This window comes from Drosophila kikkawai, chromosome X, assembly GCF_030179895.1.
Source record: "Drosophila kikkawai strain 14028-0561.14 chromosome X, DkikHiC1v2, whole genome shotgun sequence".
Lineage (NCBI taxonomy): Eukaryota > Metazoa > Arthropoda > Insecta > Diptera > Drosophilidae > Drosophila > Drosophila kikkawai.
Window position 1 is genome coordinate 13927858 of NC_091733.1, and position 18497 is coordinate 13946354.

The following is an 18497-nucleotide window of genomic DNA, read 5'->3' on the forward strand; positions in this document are numbered from 1 at the left end:
GGGGATTACCATTCAAACTTCCCCTCCCATATATTAGGGATCAACTTCTATAGCTTCTTCTTATTCGTTTCTACACATTTTCCTCGTTTGTTGTCTTTATGTTTTTTCTCGACATGTCCTTTTGCGTGAATGGGAACGTGGTGTTTCTGCCTCCTCCTCCTCCTAATAATTTTGCTAATTTCATCAATTTCGCTTTGACAGTGCTGGTTTTTGTTTCGCTTTCGAGACTTGGAAGATGTCAACAAAAAAGACAAAGACGCAAAATGTCAATTCAAAAATATATATGTGTATATGTCTTTATATGGGAGTTTATATCCATAGTATATATATTCGGGCCTTGGGACTTTGTTTTTCAATAAATTTGAACTATTCAAAATAAATGCGACAAAAATTTAATTTAGTTTACACTTAAAAATTTGTTTTTTTTTTTTTTACATAGATTTTATAATTGTTTTTGTGTTTTTTTTTTTTTTTAAATGTATTTTTTGTGTTTTCATTTTCAGCAAATGTTGCGCATATGTTTTGGGTTAAATTTTCGTCAAGGAATGCTTTCCTATCGAGTGAAAAATGGGTTAATGGGGGGTGTTTAAGGGGGGCCTTGTGTAAATATTTGAACTATGTTTGTTTTTCTTCTTTTAATATATAAAAAATCGCATTGTTTGTGTGTTTGTACTTTGTTAGAAATTCACGCAGATATGCTGAAAATTATCCAACCGAGTCCGAATCAATCAAGTCAATCAATCTAACCGAAATCCCATATCTGAACCAAAGTAATACCCTTGCCAAGCCACCCACCCACCATGTATGATCATCCTCATCAGTCCACGTCTCCTTGTTCGTCCGTTTTTCTGCTCTTCTGCTCCTGTGTTCTCCTCAAACCCTTTCATCCCTGTCCTTCTTATCGATATCTCTCTGTCTCTCTCTCTCGTGCCTCCAGCTGTCTCTAAGCCTACCTCTAGATTTTTATCGTACATCGAACTTATTTATGTCTCCTAATGCTAACTATCGATTACGATTTCGTTATCGAATTCGCTCTCGATTTCGACCTAATTGTGGAGAGATAGATGGAAAGCTATGTAGATAGATAGATAATTAGATAGATTATATATAGAGGGGAAACTATATAGAAACGGAAACGTATGTTTTGTTTACATATAAATTGCACATAACTTGTTTTTAGACTTATCACTTAACAAACTACGACCAATACCTATGTGTTGGGGTTTTCTTTGATAAAAAGTTTCAATTTGGTCGATATTCCTCCTCTGTATGTGTGTGTGTGTGTGTGTGAAGGTTATACATTATATCATATATTTATATATGTCATTTACAATTCTTACTAAATTTCCACATACATTACATACATATACTATTTTTACGAGTATGTACTTGTGTTTGTTTGCAATTGGCACATCATTTCTCCAAAAAGTCGAATCAAATCAAGAAAATACTTAATGTTGGACCTGCAAAATGATCGATGTTTTCGATTATTTATCGGCTCTAGGGTGTATTGCACATATTCGATGCCAGCAGGCGGTGAAAGAGCTGCACAAAATAATAGAAACTTATCGATTTTAAGACGATTTTTAGGCAGCTCTCGCAGGGTAGCCTTGAAAAAAACCAAAAAAAATAAACTGAAACAAAACAAATAGGTAAGGAAAATGAAAAGACAAAACAAAATTAGTTAACTAAACCATTTACTAAACATTTATTGAAATCAAGTAGTTGTTGTTGTTGGTGTTGTTGTGGTGGTGTAAAATCAACTTAAAAATTTTTAACTCGCCTAGAACTAATTGCATTATAATTTGAATGTAAGTAGGTGGTGGTTGTTGTTGTTGTTGTTGTTGTAGGACATCCACAAAAAAATAAGGAATTTAAATTATAAAGCAACGGCGCTGTAAGTCGCTGTTGTTGCTTAACTAATCCAATCGTAAATCGTATAATGAAAACATAGGTCTTACTAACTAGTTCAATAGTGTTTTTGTGTAGTAGGTGTAGTAAATGATTAAACAAAAATTTAATTCGAAACACATTATCGGTGAAAAGGAGTTTAAGTGTAGGAAAAAAAAATTATATATATATATATATATTAAACGATTTTCTATTAAGGCAAATCATGTTAAAGCGCCACCATAGTTCTCCGTCGCCTTCGTTTAAAGTTAAACATAATATAAAGCTGCCAAAGCCAAGGGTGTTGTGTGTGTCGTCTGTGTGTGAGTGTGTGTGTTGATTTTGGTGTGTTCTAAACGTAAATTTAATTTCTGCTTTAGTTCTACCAAAATTTGCCACCGCTTTGGCTTACAATTCTCTCAGCATCGAGCTTCCGTCGTGTTCCTTAAACTTCTAATTCTATATTCAACGCCTCACTTCAAATTATATCCTTTATTCCTTTTTGTGTGTGTGTGTGTGTTTTCGGTTCTCGAAAAACAAAAAAATATATATATTTCACTAAATTCAATTTACGAAAGAAACGTTCAAGGATTTTGTTGCCTCCGGAAGCTGAATCATTCCCAGGGATCCTTTTGGATTTGCTTCAAGTGGTGTTTTGTTGTTGTGTATTGTTGTTGTGTGGTGTGTTGTTGTGGTGAGACGTTTTATGGGGTTTTGTGGTGTGTTGTTGTTGTGTTGTGGTGTTTTATGGTGTCCTCTGTTGTAGTGTTTTCTGTATTTGTTTTTGGGGAGTCACTTAAAATTAATTTAACAGCTTATCGACTCTCCAGACGCGCTCTTCTGACCTCCGCCGCTCCTGACCTCCTGCTTGCTCTCTCAGGCCTCAGCGGAGAAGTGTCTCCGGGTCATTAATTAATTCTAAATTAATATAAGCTTTAGTTGTGTGTGTTGTAGTTTCTCTTCTGCCCCTCTTCCTTCCTTGCTCTTTGTTGCTGCTGCGTAAACTAGTAAATGCTAAAAAATAGGATAAGGTTAGCGGCTCCTTAGGCCGCCGTGTCCACCTCCTCCACAATGTGGTTGGGCGAGACCTCGCTGGGCGGTGCTGCTGTGGCTGCCGCTGCCGCTGATGTTGTTGTTGTTGTTGTTGTTGCCGCTGTGGCCGTAGCTCCTCCAGCAGCTCCGCCACTGCCGCCTGTTGTGTTGTTGTTGTTGCTATTGGCATTGGCATTGCTGGCGGTATTGCTGGTGCTGTTGCTGCTGGTGGGAGTCGTCGTGGGCGTGGCCACTAAAGCGCTGACAGCACTGTATTGCACAGCCGATGATGTGGTCGCAGCCGGGGCTGCCGCATTGGGCATGGCATAGGGACCGCTCTTCAGCTTGCGAGCCTCCCGCTTCTGTTTGTGCTGCTGCATGACCAGACGCAGCTGGTCCATCTTCGAGCGCGTCTTCATGTTGGCCAGCTCCACGGTGCACTTCTGGCACATGTACTCCCGCTCGCGCTCCTGTCCCTCGTCGCGGCGATAGCGACAGGTGCAAGAGCCGGTGGACTGGCTGTTGGCTGCTTCCGCCGGGCAGCAGCTGTGCGATGATGACTTGGAGCCAGCCGAAGCCTTCGAGGCGGCGGTTGACGAGGTTGCGGAACCAGTGGAGGAGGATGAGGGGGAGAAGTAGCCCTGGAAGTCGTGGAAGGAGCAGCTACATCCGCTTGCCGACGATTGCTGCTGCTGCTGCTGTTGCTGATGCTGCGCCCGGCTGCTGCACTTGGCGCAGTTATGATGACGCGAAGAGTACTGCCAGGAGGAGAGATAGATCGTTAGCCTGGAATCTAGCAAATGGTAATGTCTCTATACTCACCATTTTACTGCGCGATCCGTGATGCATTCCATTGCTGGTGGACGCCGTCGAGGAGGATCCACTGCTGCCCGATCCTGAGGCCGCGCTGGAACCCGCTGCTGATCCCGCGCTGCTGGGCGCCTCGAAGCTAATGCGGGCACCGCGCCCATATTGCGGCGTGGCGCTGAGCAGGTCATTTAGGATATGGATCACCGTGGAAATATCGCGCTTGGGACGACCGTAGCGGTCCTGCAGCGCCGGATTCAGGGTTCCCGAGAAGGTGCCGGAGTAGATGCCCTTGCCGTGGTTCTTCATCGATTCGATAACGGCACCGGATCCGCCCTTGCGCGGTGTCTCCTCGCCGCCTAAACCAGTTCCGCCGCCAGAGCTGGAGGAGCCGCCGCTGCTGCTGCCGCTGGAGCTACTGCTGCCGTTGCTGCTGCTGCTCCCCACGACACTGGCAGCGCCGGACAGATCGATCTTGTTGGTGAACACCTCCTTGGAGAGCTTGCGCAGCGTCTGGGTGAGGTTGCGCGAGGCCTCAGCCAGGGTTCGGGTGTCAGAGACGCCCAGCGAAGAGTCCTCGGGTTCGGCGGTAAGTAGAGGTGGCATTGAAGCACCCGCCGTTGCCGCTCCGGATGTGGATCCTGTAATGGCAGCGGCACGTGTTCCTGCACCTGCTGCTGCTGCTGCTGCTCCTGTAGCCCCTGCTGCCACTGCCTGCTCCAGCTTGCGACGCGATGAGGAGGCGGCAGACGACGTAGACGAACCCGAAGACGAGGTGTGGTTCACGGCACAGGCGTGCTGGTAAAAGTGGCTGCTGCTGCTACCGCTGGCGGTGCTGCTACTGCTGCTACCGTGCTGACCATGCCCGTGACCATGCCCGTGGTAGTGCCGGTGCTTGGTCCTGGTGATCCTGTTGTTGCCGGTCTTGTGCAGCATCGAGTTGCCCGAGAAGGTAACGCCCGCGCCCGGCGGAATGGAGCGAGCGGCATAGCCAGCGTTCACTCCAGTGCAGCTCGATTCGGGGCACTTCCCGGCGGCGGATCCGGACCTGGCCAGCGGGGTGGTGGCCACCAGCGGAGCCAGCGGCGGTGCCACCGACGACGGCGTGGGCAGGCGCGTGCACAGGCACGAGGTCAGGTTGGCGGCAATGGGATCCTGCTGGCAACCGCCAGCGGTGCAGGCTCCACTGGAAGCGCCGGATGAGGACGTGCTGGAGGCAGAGCTGATGCTGCAGCTGCAGCCGGAGGTGGAGGCAGCGGCGTTGTTGGAACTGACGCCGCCAGCAGCCGTCGTGGGCAGGGGAATGTTCTTGATGGCCGTCATCTTAATGGGGCTGGACACGAGATTCGACAGCGACTTGATGGGCGATTGCTCCAGCACGCCAGCGCCAGCAGCCTTGCCGGGACTCGATCCGGCACTGCCGGAGCCCCCAGAGCTGGCCACAGAGCCACGTGGAGCCGTGGCAGTAGTCGAGTCCTTTAGCGCGAATCCCTTGACCATGTTCTGAATGCCGCCCTTAATTAGAAGCTTGGTGAGATCGGGCCCCCCGTTAAGTGCCGTATTTGAGCTCTGGATTTGACCGTTGCTGGTGGAGCCTTTACCGGAGCCTGGATCCCCGTACATCTTGCGCATCGAGTGGCAGACCATGCCACCACCACCGCTCCCGGCGGCCACAGCCGAGGCATTGTGATGATGATGGTGATGGTGGTGATGATGATGATGGTGGTGACCATGTCCGTGTCCATGGCTCTGGCTGTGGCTATGTCCATGCCCATGGCTGTGGCCGTGACTGTGACCGTGCCAAGAGCCGTGATGCAGACTCGGATGCTGGTGGCTGTGAACGTGACCATGGCCGATCTTTCCCGAACCACGATGTCCGGAGGAGCGGGCTCTCGACGATGACGAGGAGGAGGAGGAAGAGGTGGTGGTGTTACCACTGCTGCCTACGGCTAGCACCGCTGCCGCCGAGGAGGAGGAGGAGGAGGAGGCGGACGACGATGATGAAGAAGATGCGGTGGCCGAACAACCAGTGCCAGCTGGCAGTGATGAGGAGGCCACCGATGAGGATGAGGAGGCAGCAGTAGTGCTGGTGGTGATGCTGCTGCTGCTGCTGCTTGAGCCACCAGTGGCGGTGGCCACTGTAGTGCCACCACCTGCCGGATTCACTGTGCTCAGCTGCAGCTGAATGAGCATCATGTGGTCGCCGAGGCGCATGCTCAGGTTGAGCGGAGTCTTGCCGCTGAGGAAGTCATTAACCTGCGAGTCGTTAAGCGATTCCAGCGCTTGCATAACCGTGTTCTCCGGACGCTGAGCCTGCAAGAAAAAAGGGTATAAAGAACGGATTAATAATGGGTTTTTCCTTGGAAAATGCTTAAAATAATCACACATTTTACTTTAAAAATTATTTGCGAGGCTTGAACTATTAATTTTGAATTTAAGTTTGTCAAAAAAGAAGAGCAACTGATCGATATACAAATAGATTATGAACATTTCGATATAAAAGTGATATATCGATATTTATTTTATAAAATAAAGCAATAATATAATAAAATTACAATTAAGCTTATTTTCAATAAAAAATTCGAAATGCAAGTTTACGATATTTTGCATTTATTTTTATATATTTACAATTTCGATAATTCAAAGTCTACGATAATTTATATATAACATTAAGCGTTATATTTTGCTTTATATACCAACTTAGACTTCACCTCTTTACGTTTCCTTAATACCGATAATTTCGATAACAAAATGCATCTGGAAGGTAGACATTCCTGTGACACTTGCATAATGATGAAATGCCGCATTCCAACCAGATGAATTTCAGTTCGATAGAAGACATTTATCGCCTTAACTATTTACAGGCCTTCCAGCAGCAACACCCCCTCTCTTTTCAGCATTCGAAAGCCCCCTTTTCAGAACTTATGATTATTATTATTATTATTGTACCTCCATTGTACGTGATTCAATGCAGCGCCTTTGTGTTCGGATCAAATATTTGCAAAAACCCAGGCACCAGGCACCCCAAGTCAACGCCTCGATTGCGTCACAGAAGGGCTAGTAGTAAGGGGGATTGAAAGGCCAAGAGGGAAAGGGTTCCCCCTGCAATAAACTAAAACTGCAACAGGGCGGGCCAAGTATGCCAGTGCAAGTGCAAGTGAATTGTGCGAAATGAGAGCAGCTAAATAACAAGCAACAAAAGAAAACAAAGGCAATACATAAGCATATACTGCGACTCAGTTCGAAGCTTGATTTTTGTTTTTAGAGGTCTGGGTCTGGGTTAATTAATCATTTCCATTGCATATGCAAGCACAGTACAGCAGTGATTAGCAAAATAGTCTCGTAACTGCATAAGCACATGAAATCTTAGATAGTCAACAATATTAATTGTTATAGCTAACTAAAGCCCCTTTTATAAACTAAACTTTCATTAAACTGGGGTTGTATATTGAATGGAAATAACAGGAATTATATATTAAAAATGTATCGAAATTGTAGATATTGAAAGATATCGCACTTAACTCTAAAATATCAATAATTATAATTTAGGTATGCTTCTTTTTACAGAAAAAGTCTGATATATTTAATACAAAACCTGGTCAACTAGGTTATATTGCAAATTTAAATATCGAAAAAATGTCTAACTTTAAATTATGGATTTTTATCAAAGAAAAACTGGACTTTATTAATTTAATTTATTTAACTTCTTTTTTTCGAGTTTATTGCTTAGATATATGGCACATAGATGGCAAATCTTGCACCCAATTTCATTACACTATCGATATATCGATATTTACTGAATATTAAACCTTACATTTTATTATTATTTATTCGTTTTAATATAATTTTTTTTTTTTATATATTGAGTAAATATTTTATAATGCATATTCAGTCTTTATTTTTGTGGCCCCTGCTGTCATCTTTGCGGTCAGTGGAATTGCAGTGAGTAAGAGTACGACCAGCATACCGTATGAGGGGCGGGACAGGAGGTCATGTTTTAATTTTTATTGGCTCTGCTCTGACACAGTGACCCAATAATATTCAAATGAAGCTCGACTCAGTTTTGAGCTTCGGTTTCGGTTAAGATGAGGCTGAATGAGGTTGGAAACCATCATCATCATCATCATCATCATCATTTTCATTCATGCCCACTTTCCCTTTGCCATTTGACGCAGCTTGAACCTTATGCAACAATCCCCACATGAAGTTTCCCTCCCTAAAAAAATTAAATAAATAAGATACAAAAAGCTTCAAGCTCGGCCTAGCAACAAACCGAAAAAGATATATGTATGTTTGTATATACGAAATATATCCGAAGTATTGGAGGTAACACAAAACACAGCAGTTTTTGGAGTCGAGCCTATTTGGTGACGTTGTTGTTACTGGACTGGATGTGGCTGCTGTTAAGTGTACCAAGGTCAACTGACGTCGCACACGCAACTTACGTCATCACCGTCGCAGTGGCAGTCGCAGCGAAATCGAAATTTTCAAATTTAAACCAAGAGCAACACCAAAATCAGCGGCAACAGCAGCGACAGCAGCAGCAACAACAAAGGCAGTCAATGCTGTAATTTATTAACTTTGTGCAAATTGACTGGAAGTTGTTTTTGTTATTGTTTTTTTTTTTTCCCCCTTTTTTTTTTGGCAGGGAAAATGCCTTTTGGTCGACCGGTTTTTCGATGGCTTGAAACTCAAATAACTAATACATCAAAATCGAAGCCCTAGATTCAAAACGAAAAATAAGGTTTACACAAATACAATTTGTATCTCTTTTTTTTACAATAAAAATGGCCTTGCCTTTTTGTAATTATAATTATAAAGTAAAGGAAGTAACCATTAAAATTAAATTATCAATTATAAATAATTTAACTATTTAATGCCTTAATATAAAATATACGTTATTTTGTTTATGCTTGAAAATGCCATATTTTTTAGGTAAAATTATAGTATTTAATTTTAATTTAATAAAAAAATATATATATATAAATAAATAAGTTGTTATCTTTATAATTTATAAATTTTCTCCTTAAAAAATTACAAATATTACCAAGATTAATTTTATTTGATTAATTTCCTTCTTGAAAATTCGAAATAATAAATAAATGTATAAAATATGTAAACATAAGCCTTCTAAACTCCCAATTTTTTTAACCTTTTTTACGTAGCGGGAACAATGGAACAACGCTACGTCAGTACGTAACACAAAGAGAGAGAGAAAAAAATATATTTGTAGATTTTGGGGACAAAGCAATTTTTTGCGTTAGTTTTGCGCTATCTATCCATATATCTGTACCTTGTGTGTGTGTGTTTGTTTGCTGACCATGAAATTATTTTTATTGCGTAGCTTTTTCAATGGAAGTTTCGCCTGCCTATTGCCTATTTGCCCCCTACACCCCTACACCCCTCCCCCCACTTCCACATTAAACAAAAAATCCAACAAAAAAGAAAAAAAGAAAACACTTCACAATGTGTAACAAATTAAATTGGCCAAACTGAGCACTGTGCGCCGCCTGGCGCTGCTTGCTCTTTGATAAGGAAACAACGCCCCCGTTCCTCCTGCTCCTCAACCTCAGCCGGCGACGACCACTCGTATATTAGTTGGCACTTTAGCTGGATTTTTTTAATTTTTTTTGTATATATTTTTTATAGTGGCCGGCGGGACAAAGACAAAGATCGGCGCCAGCGGCAGCAATGACGCCCTGTTTGCCTCCATTATCGGGGATCTGTACAGTTTGGCAGGCACTGGTGGCGACCACGTAACCCGGTTTATAAGCCCTATAAAATTTAGCCAACATTTTGTCGCCTTTCTTTGGGTATATCTCTTTATTTTACACATTCCATAATGCACCAAACGTTACTTTGTCTTTCCTTAACTGACATACCAAATCCATACCATTTTAAAACACTTTCTGGGTTTTTTTCATTTTTAAAATATATAAAAATGTTTATTTCATATTTCATCAAGTTTCTTAATTAAAAAAGAAAGAAACTTGAAGATCGAAATCCCATTTGCTTTTTGTTTAGGTTAAGTTCTTCGATTTGCTTTGCATATTTGTATTGTTTAATTGTAATCATTGTAACTGTAGCGCCTATGTAAATATTTATTTAGTTTGGTTTAAAGCAAATTGCATTAATGAAATCGAGAGAACAGCAACAAGCAAGTGATTTCCTTGGCCAATTATTACTCATGCCCAACGGCAATTAAAGCGAAACTAATAATAGCAATTTGTAAATGGCAAAAGCAGCTCTGGAATTGCCAATCGATTCCGCAGAAATGATAAATATAAATGAGCAATGTCTGCTATATAAATATATATATATTTTTTTATATTTTTTGCGAAGGGGAAAAGGTAAATCACATTCGAATCAGTCAGCGGAATAATCAAGTCAATGGAATGCCAAACGTAATAGACACTTCAAGATGGTTCAACTCATCAAAAGAATGCAAATTAGTTATCGAAATTGCAAAATCAAATTTTTATCGATTATCCGATTCGATTATTCCTTTATCGATCACAAGAATTTCGTTCGTGTTTGAATTGAGTTTCATTATCCGAATCAGTGTCTGTATCTTTGTTATCGTTATCGTTGCTATCGGTATATGTACAGTCATCGATTCTTTCGAGACGTGTCTGCTGCATCCGCTCTTTAAGCTTAACAGCTCTCTGTTAAATGTAACAGAGAGCGTGCAAAGATAAACCGGATTTGCGGAAATTAAGTGTCGACTTCTTGTATTTCCGTTCACTCTCTGTCCACGTTAAGTGGTGAATAAAATGCACAGCCCCCGTTGTTATTGTTGACACATCATCGCCTCGCTTTCAAGTTGAAGATAATGCAGATAATGAAGTAATCGCAGTTCGAGTTGGAGATAAAGACATGTTCAGGATGGATGCTGTCGATGATACAGATGTTTAACACCAATATGGAGGCAGTATAGGTTGTAGGATCAATTGAATTATGATAAAGTTAAAAATTTTGATTATACAGATCTCCTATAATATACTGGTATACTCTCTCCCCTTAAATAAAAACAAAGCAAGTCTCGCCTTGTAGAGTTGTGGGACATTCCACTGACATTCCCGATAGCACTTGGCATTCCAAAGTCAAGTGAGCTTCGCCTCCCGATAAGATCCCTTCTTCTGGATCCATTGAGAAAAGATAGACAGATGTACAGAGAGAGAGACCGAGTGAAGTTGAAGGCAAAGTCCCCGCAGACAAAGACAAATAGAACTGGTTAATAACCTGTCCTCGTGGCTTTGCTTTTTGCATCTGTTGCTCATTCTTGTGCATTTCCTTTGCCGCTTTCTTTTTGTCTGCTTTTCCTTTTTCTTTATTTTTAGCAAACATACAAAGGACACATAAATTCGGTGGTTCGGTGGGCGCTATATCCGATATATGTCCGTATCATTTTTTGGCTTTTTACGAGCAGCAGGCAGCCATGAGCATCTTTGTTGCTTTGTCTTTTGCATATAGTCGCCATCATCTCAGTATGCCCATGCCCATTCCGATTTCCATTCCCATCACCAGCACCATTGATCGTCACCGTCACAGTCATCATCATCATCATCCTCGATCCTCGGTACCCGTGGCTTGTTATCATCACCCAAGGCCCTTTGTCCGCAGCTTGCTTTTGTCTTTGGCTTGGTTGTTATGCGACTTGCAATTAAAATCATTCCCATAAATCTATGCAGTCTGCTTCAACCACCAACCACCCACCCAATTCCGTTTTTCTTGAGCCAAAGAAGTCCGAAAAAAAAAAAAAAAAAAAAAAAAAAAAAAAAAAAAATTCCAGCAAAAGTAATTAATTTGACAGGCAAACGCCAGCGCATCATTTAAGCGACATAAATAATAAATAAAACAAAACAAAAAAATAAGGCGAAACGGAACGCAACCACTCGAGATGATTCGCTTTTCTCGGGAGGGGAATCCCCTCCTGATTTTCTGTGATTTCTCCTTCTCTGTCACCATTCGGTCATGGGTGCACATTGTGCGACTGACAACGCCCACCCACTTGATTGTCATGCTAAATACTGCGAGAAATAATTGTAAACTAAATATAAATTTCATGAATATTAGAATTTCAGAGTTCTTTTGTATTATTTTATTTTTTCAATTCCTAAAATATAACAATATGTTGGTGTATTATTTTTCTCAGTGCCTGTTTCTGCACTTGACATGTGTTTGCTGCTGCTGGCAACGAAATCGAAAATGATGACAAAAACCACAAAAGGTGGACCCCAAGGGGCAGAGAGATGAGGCACAGCCTAGATACCCAGGGAAAAGCATAAAGGAAAGATCGAAGCAAGTCAGCGGGGATTATGATTGAGCTGTCGAAAAAAATCCAACATTCCCCCCCAAGATGATGTTCTTAGGGAAAATGGCAGATTAAATGGGTACATTACTTAATGGTTTTAATACATATATATGAATTATTGGATCATTCGTATACAAATAGATTATTGAAATTGATGATGTGTCATCAAAAGTATTTATTATAATTTCAACGAAATTATATAGATGAGAAATAAAGTTATATAAAATACCGAAACTAACAAGCTCCAGTCACCGTCTGGGGGAAGAACTATGAAAAAGGGAAGTGCCTTCGTCTGCCTTCTGTTATAACCTCTGCACCCCATTTCCTCCTTCCAAACCCCAAGTCTCACACGCGTTGAGATAATAAACTTTACAAAATATTGTTACTGCTAATAGCAGCTGAAATAATTCTTTTCTTATTATTTTGCCCACCATTTATGGCTCTCTGATGATGAAATGTGGTTGTGGGGGGAAGAGGTGAATGTGTCAAGATAAAATTGGAGCAATATGCAAATGTCGTGACAGACAAATGAGTATATATTTAGGCTACAGCAGACAGACTAAACAAATTCCTCCCCGTTCATCCAAATTAATTGGGAAAACTTTTACTTTTGCTTAGACAGGAGAGAGAATGAGAGATTAGGGAAGGAAAACAGTCGATAAATAAATCGATAATATCGAGAGAAAAAAAAGAAAAAAAAAATATATATACACTGCGCGTCACCAGATTAGCGCCCCCCTTGGTGCTCGCGTTTGAAGTAAAATATTATCAAAACTATTAAAGATTGAACTGTACAATTATTATCCAATATAATTCGATTAATTCTCTAAATAAAAACATATATATACCAACTGCGTTCGTATTTGCATAGAATTGTATTAAATTAAAAACTAAAGAAACAGGTTTATTTGGAAGAAAAAACTGCGTCATCAGATTAGCGCCCCCAAAATATAAATTTAAACATCTTTCTTAACTTGCTGAGCACAGCAACCATTTTTTTTTTGCTGTTAAATTAAACATTTTTCTTCAATTTGACATACAATATGGGCAGAGGAACAATCTTATCTTCGGAGGAAAAATCGAAAATCGAAGCGTTTAATGAATGTGAACTTTCTCTTCACAAAATCGTCGAAAAAACGAGAAGACATCGCAAAACCATTGCAAATTTTCTTCAAAATAAGAAAAGCTATGGAAAAAGTTACAAAGGAGGTAATAACAGTGTTATTAGTTCCGCAGATCGCAGTTCTATACTCCGAGAGGCGTGCAACTCCCACGACTCGACCGCCAAAATAATAGAAAAAACTTGTGTTAAGACAATAAAATCGACTTTTTTAAAGGTGATCAAGAAAGCTGACCCTTTAAAGAAGCTAAAACTAAAAAAAAAAACCACCCCTTAACCAAGTGCGAACAGAAATCCGCCTAAAGTTTTCTCACACGCATATGACATGATCCAATGAGAGGCATAACGTCGTATTTTCAGACAAAAAATGTAACCTAGGGGGTCCTGACGGATATAATTATTATTTCCACTATTGACGCAAAGAAGAGCATCATCCTGATCGCTTACATAGTCGGGTTGGAGGAGTAATGGTATGGGGAGCCATATCCTATTATGGCAACTGCGAACTGCAGTTTTTAACACCAAAGATGAACGCGGAAAATTACAATTGCGTTCTAAAAACTGCATTTCCCGTTTTTAAAAACTTATTTGGAAATCTGAAATAGCATTTTCAGCACGACTAAGCCCCAATCCACAGAGCCCGGTCCGTAAAACTATGGATTCAAAAGGAAAATGTCAGTGTCCTGGAGTGGCCCCCATACTCCCCAGACCTGAACATAATAGAAAACGTCTGGGGATGGTTAGCTAGGAAGGTGTACGAGGGTGGCAAGCAATATGCTACCAAGGAGGATTTAATTCACAGTATAAAACAGGCCTGGTCAACAATAACGTTGGAATATTTCAAAAACTTGTATGACTCTCTCCCCAATCGAGTTTGCGAAGTCCTTGTAAACAAGGGAGGGGCAATCCATTATTAAATTTCATTAAAAATGCTTAAACTTAAACATAAAATTGTTAAAGATAGTATTTTGTAAGAACTTCATCAAAAAAAGTTAAGTTAATGTAGCTGGCGCTAATCTGATGACGCAGTTTTTTCTTCCAAATAAACCTGTTTCTTTAGTTTTTAATTTAATACAATTCTATGCAAACACCAACTGCGTTCTTATATATGTTTTTATTTAGAGAATTAATCAAATTATATTGGATAATAATTGTACAGTTCAATCTTTAATAGTTTTGATAATATTTTACTTCAAACGCGAGCAACAAGGGGGGCGCTAATCTGGTGACGCGCAGTGTATATAAAATCTATAAAAATAATTATTTATAACATTTCTTTGATAGTTTTAATATTTCCACAGTCTTGTTGGGCATATATTCTTAAAATCTTTAATTATATCAAGAAATTATTAAAATTTCAGAAAAATAAATTAAATAATCAATAACTTAAAATTTACTTCAAACTAAATTTCCTTTGAAAATACCTTATTTCAAGTTTTATTTCATTGTATTCAAGTCCAAAGACGAGCCAGAAAATGTTTGGTTATAAGGTGACCCCCGACGACTGCCAGAGATCGGTCACCTTGTGGCTCAGCAGTCACTCGGCCATTCAGTCAGTGGTGTCAATAAATCCAGAGATGTCTCCATCAAATCAACCTGTCACTTGTTAACACACATTTAACCCAACAAGCGAGATCCGCAGGAGGAGGGGCTGAGGTCCACAACACCTGTCCAGGTTGACAAGCAGTCGCGACTGAAATTGCAATGTTTCCTTCTGCCTTTCGGCTACTCTGTGTTGCTAATTAGAAGGCATTGGCTTGCGAGGAATAAAATAAAATAAAAATAATACCAGAGAGACGAGTAAAAAAAAACAAAACAGAAGCAAGAAGTGACTCAGAGAACCGAAAAAGAAAAGAAACCCGACATTTTTTTGGGGGGAAAGAGGTGGTCAAAGGCAAGGCACACCTTTCGGTGTACTATAAAACATTCTCCCAGCAACACCCAAAAATTCCTTGACAGAGAAAACAATTATAATATTGAATGCAAAATTAAAAAAAAAAAATATATTTCTTTAATTATATTTTTGTCCATTTTCGTATTCCAATACTAAAAATTCTTCCGAAATTCGTTTTTAAGATCTTTATAATAAAACCTTTTCTGTATGTAATATTTATGCAATGTTTTTTTCCCTCAGTGTTGAGACTTCTCACCTTTCTGCACTTCTGGCAATTGGCAATTTGCTGACAGAACCCTCAAAATCCCCCCTGCCTGGGCCCATCCTTTACCGAGGGGTTTATTTATTTCGTAAATTTGCGCGACAAACAACAACAGCAATTGCCAGAAAACGAAAAAATTAAATAAAATTAACAAAACAAAACAGAAAAAAGTGAAAAGCAAAAAAGACGCAAATTGTTAATTGGCTATTTAAACATTTTTTGCAATTTCATTTTGTTTTGTAAATAAATTTTAATCAGCATTTTTATTGAGTCTTTTTCACCGGGAGAAGAGACAAAGAACAACACAGAGAGCTTGAATTTGAATTTCGGCTTTCTTGGAGGAAGAATATTTTGTAGACTTTGGTTGAAGTAGAAACCACTGACAAATTTGAACAGAATTGCAATTTTTATATATTAAAAGGGATTAATAACCAATACTTGCTTACATTTCATAAACATAAATATTAATACTTAATGCTCTATTTGGCTTATAAATAAGCACAAGTATATCTGTCGAATGTACAGTACATTTTTATACACTGTATAAAATATATATGTAAATTTAGCTGTTTTGTGCTCGTCTTTTTTGGTTTGGGATTTTTATGGATTTTTCGTGCACGCCAAAATATTTCTTTGTTCGCATCACGAAAATTGCATGAAATTTTATATACACACAACACAACACACTTGAAAGCTCTAAACGCGTGTGTGATATTGTGTGTGTTTGAATGCAATACGAAATGCAATAAATATGGCCAACAAATGTCCGTCAAAAGTAACAAAGTTAAGTATGTATAACGCACTGAGCTCACATAAAAAGTGGATTTTTGAAACAATTTAAACGTATACAAGAGATACATACGATTTGTGCTTTCTGCTGCTGTTGTGTTTATTTTCTAATACTAATTTCCATGAATTTCTTAAATAGTTAATACAGTAATGTCCCAACTTTAATGGAAAAATAAGAGAGGCAACTCTAATAATATTGATAAACGTTATGTGGCACTGTTGCCTGCAGCTTGATTGCCAATTGCCTCACCTGGCGAATCGGTGTCACCCCAGAAAAGCATTAAAGCAGCAAAGCAACAGTGCAGGCAAGCCAACTAAATGGAAAATTCAACAATAGAGTGCTAAACAAAAACACAAAAATTTTTAAATTGTTTAAAAATGAGGCTACAAACAGTGAAGAGTTGCAGTCAAACGATTACAAAAATATAAATTAGTTAGTAGGATTATTATAATATTTTTATAAAACCTAAAATGACATGAATAATTGAAAATATGTACTTTCTAAACCCTCGTTTTACATTTTTTTATACAATAAATAATAGTTATCAATCAATTAAACATCACTGATCATGGACAAATGGCAAGCCGATAGGTAACTTGTTGCAAAGCATCGCCCATGTTGCAACGATGTTGCACGTATGTATGTCTTTATAGCGGTGTCACGAAAGAGATTTCTAATACCGAAAGAGAGGAAATCTCCCCACTCATATTTCAAACGATAAACGGTAAATCTAATTGTGAATGTGTGTGTGTGAGCTAGACACAGGCAAGCTGGCTAAAAGTGGAGCATAAAGCGAGAGGAAATAAAGAGATCATGACATAAAAATAGCCTAGAAATATAAACCAAGTGCTAGGTAATAAGTAATATTTTATAATAAATATTTAAATATTAAAATAATAATAATAGTACTTTATTATAATACTTTTAGTTAATGTCTTGTAGTTTTTTATTGGTCTGGCATATCTACATTTGGTTCTTCGAGCCTGGTCTTTGCAGGATTTCTTATTATATTAATAATTTAAGCTAACCTTGCCAATACTCTTAAATAAAAGGGTAAATAATACCATATTTACCAAGTTATCAAATGCTAGTTAATTATAAACCATTAAACTCTCTGCAGCATGCTTAAATTTGTTGCTATGCCCACGGATACACCGTTAATTCACCACACTCCACCTCATCCCAGGGCCAACTGGCACAGCTGCGCATACAAATGCAAACTTGACCTTTAGATGGCGCTGGCGAATAAATTAAATTCAGGCAAAACTTTCTCATTAAAAACACGCACACCCAAAAAAATAAATAAATAAATAAAAATAAAAAACCGATGTACATATAAATAAGAGCTTAAAAAGAAAACCTTCAAAAGAAAAAACAAAGACAGAGACAAGGACCGATGACAGGAGGTGGAAGAGAGCCAAAAATCGCTGCAAATTTTGAAGAAAGACAGACGTACAAGTGATCGATCGATCGTTGAAAGCCCGAAAAATGCAACTTGAAAAAGGTTTCGTTTTTCCCCTCTTTTGTTCCAACATAAATTAAAGGCGAAAATGAAACGAATCGATGCTTGAAAACAGGGACAATCTGCCTTTAAGCCGCCCCGAAAAAGGCAAGAAATCGCTGATCAGTGATCGCTGATCGAACTTTGAAAAATATCCAACAAGTAGGCTAAAAACCAGTTAGTCGGAGAGCGACCGAAAAATGTGTGTGTAATAAAAGCAAATATGTAAATAAATTAAAATTAATTAATGTCAAACAACTTTGGCAACGACAAATGACAAGACAACCAGACACAAATGCCAAACAATAATCACCAGAACACGAAACCGAATTCGAAACCGAATTAGTCATAGTCTGAGACAGCGTCAAATTCCACAGTTGTCTTATTACTTTCTTAGATAATTATAATATTTAAAGTGCTTTGATTAAAATAAATACTTTTAAAAGAATTTTAAACAATTTTTTAATTAGTGTAAGAAGGTCGGGAACTAAAACTTTATAGATATTTTATATATAAATAATCTTTCTATATTTGCTACCTATATAAAACCATATGTTTTGTTTAAACTCTTATTTTTTCTCACTTAATTAGATTACATTTAATTTGTTGACTTTAAAACTTACCAATAGACCCGTTTCTACGTTCGGTATTAAAATGATCTTGGATCCGTCCATCAGGTTGTAATCTCTGAGCGTGCCTTCCTGTAGTTCCCTGGAAAAGATACAGATACGTTAGAAAGACAGTTAATAAACGGTTTTGGGGAGTACAAAAGGCTAAAATAAAATCCAGGTGATGGACAGCTAAAAAGTTAACAGAAGAAACAACGGTGTATGCCGATTGTTTAGCATCTTTCGATTCTTTTCGACACTTAACAGTACAGTCGCACA

The 18497-nt window shown here is 39.3% G+C and overlaps 1 protein-coding gene across 1 annotated transcript in view; it reads right to left on the minus strand.

Annotated features, from left to right (window-relative positions):
* Window positions 1-1680: 1680 nt before the first annotated feature.
* stx (ubiquitin-like domain-containing protein stuxnet) overlaps window positions 1681-18497 on the minus strand; it is a 36545-nt gene continuing 19728 nt past the window's right edge. Inside the window, exons 2-4 of the mRNA XM_017173710.3 lie at window positions 18234-18321; window positions 3745-6042; window positions 1681-3680 (exon numbers count right to left, since the gene is read on the minus strand). Coding sequence (XP_017029199.1) covers window positions 2934-3680; window positions 3745-6042; window positions 18234-18321 — 3133 coding nt within the window. The 3' untranslated portion in view covers window positions 1681-2933. The remainder of the gene's footprint in view (window positions 3681-3744; window positions 6043-18233; window positions 18322-18497) is intronic.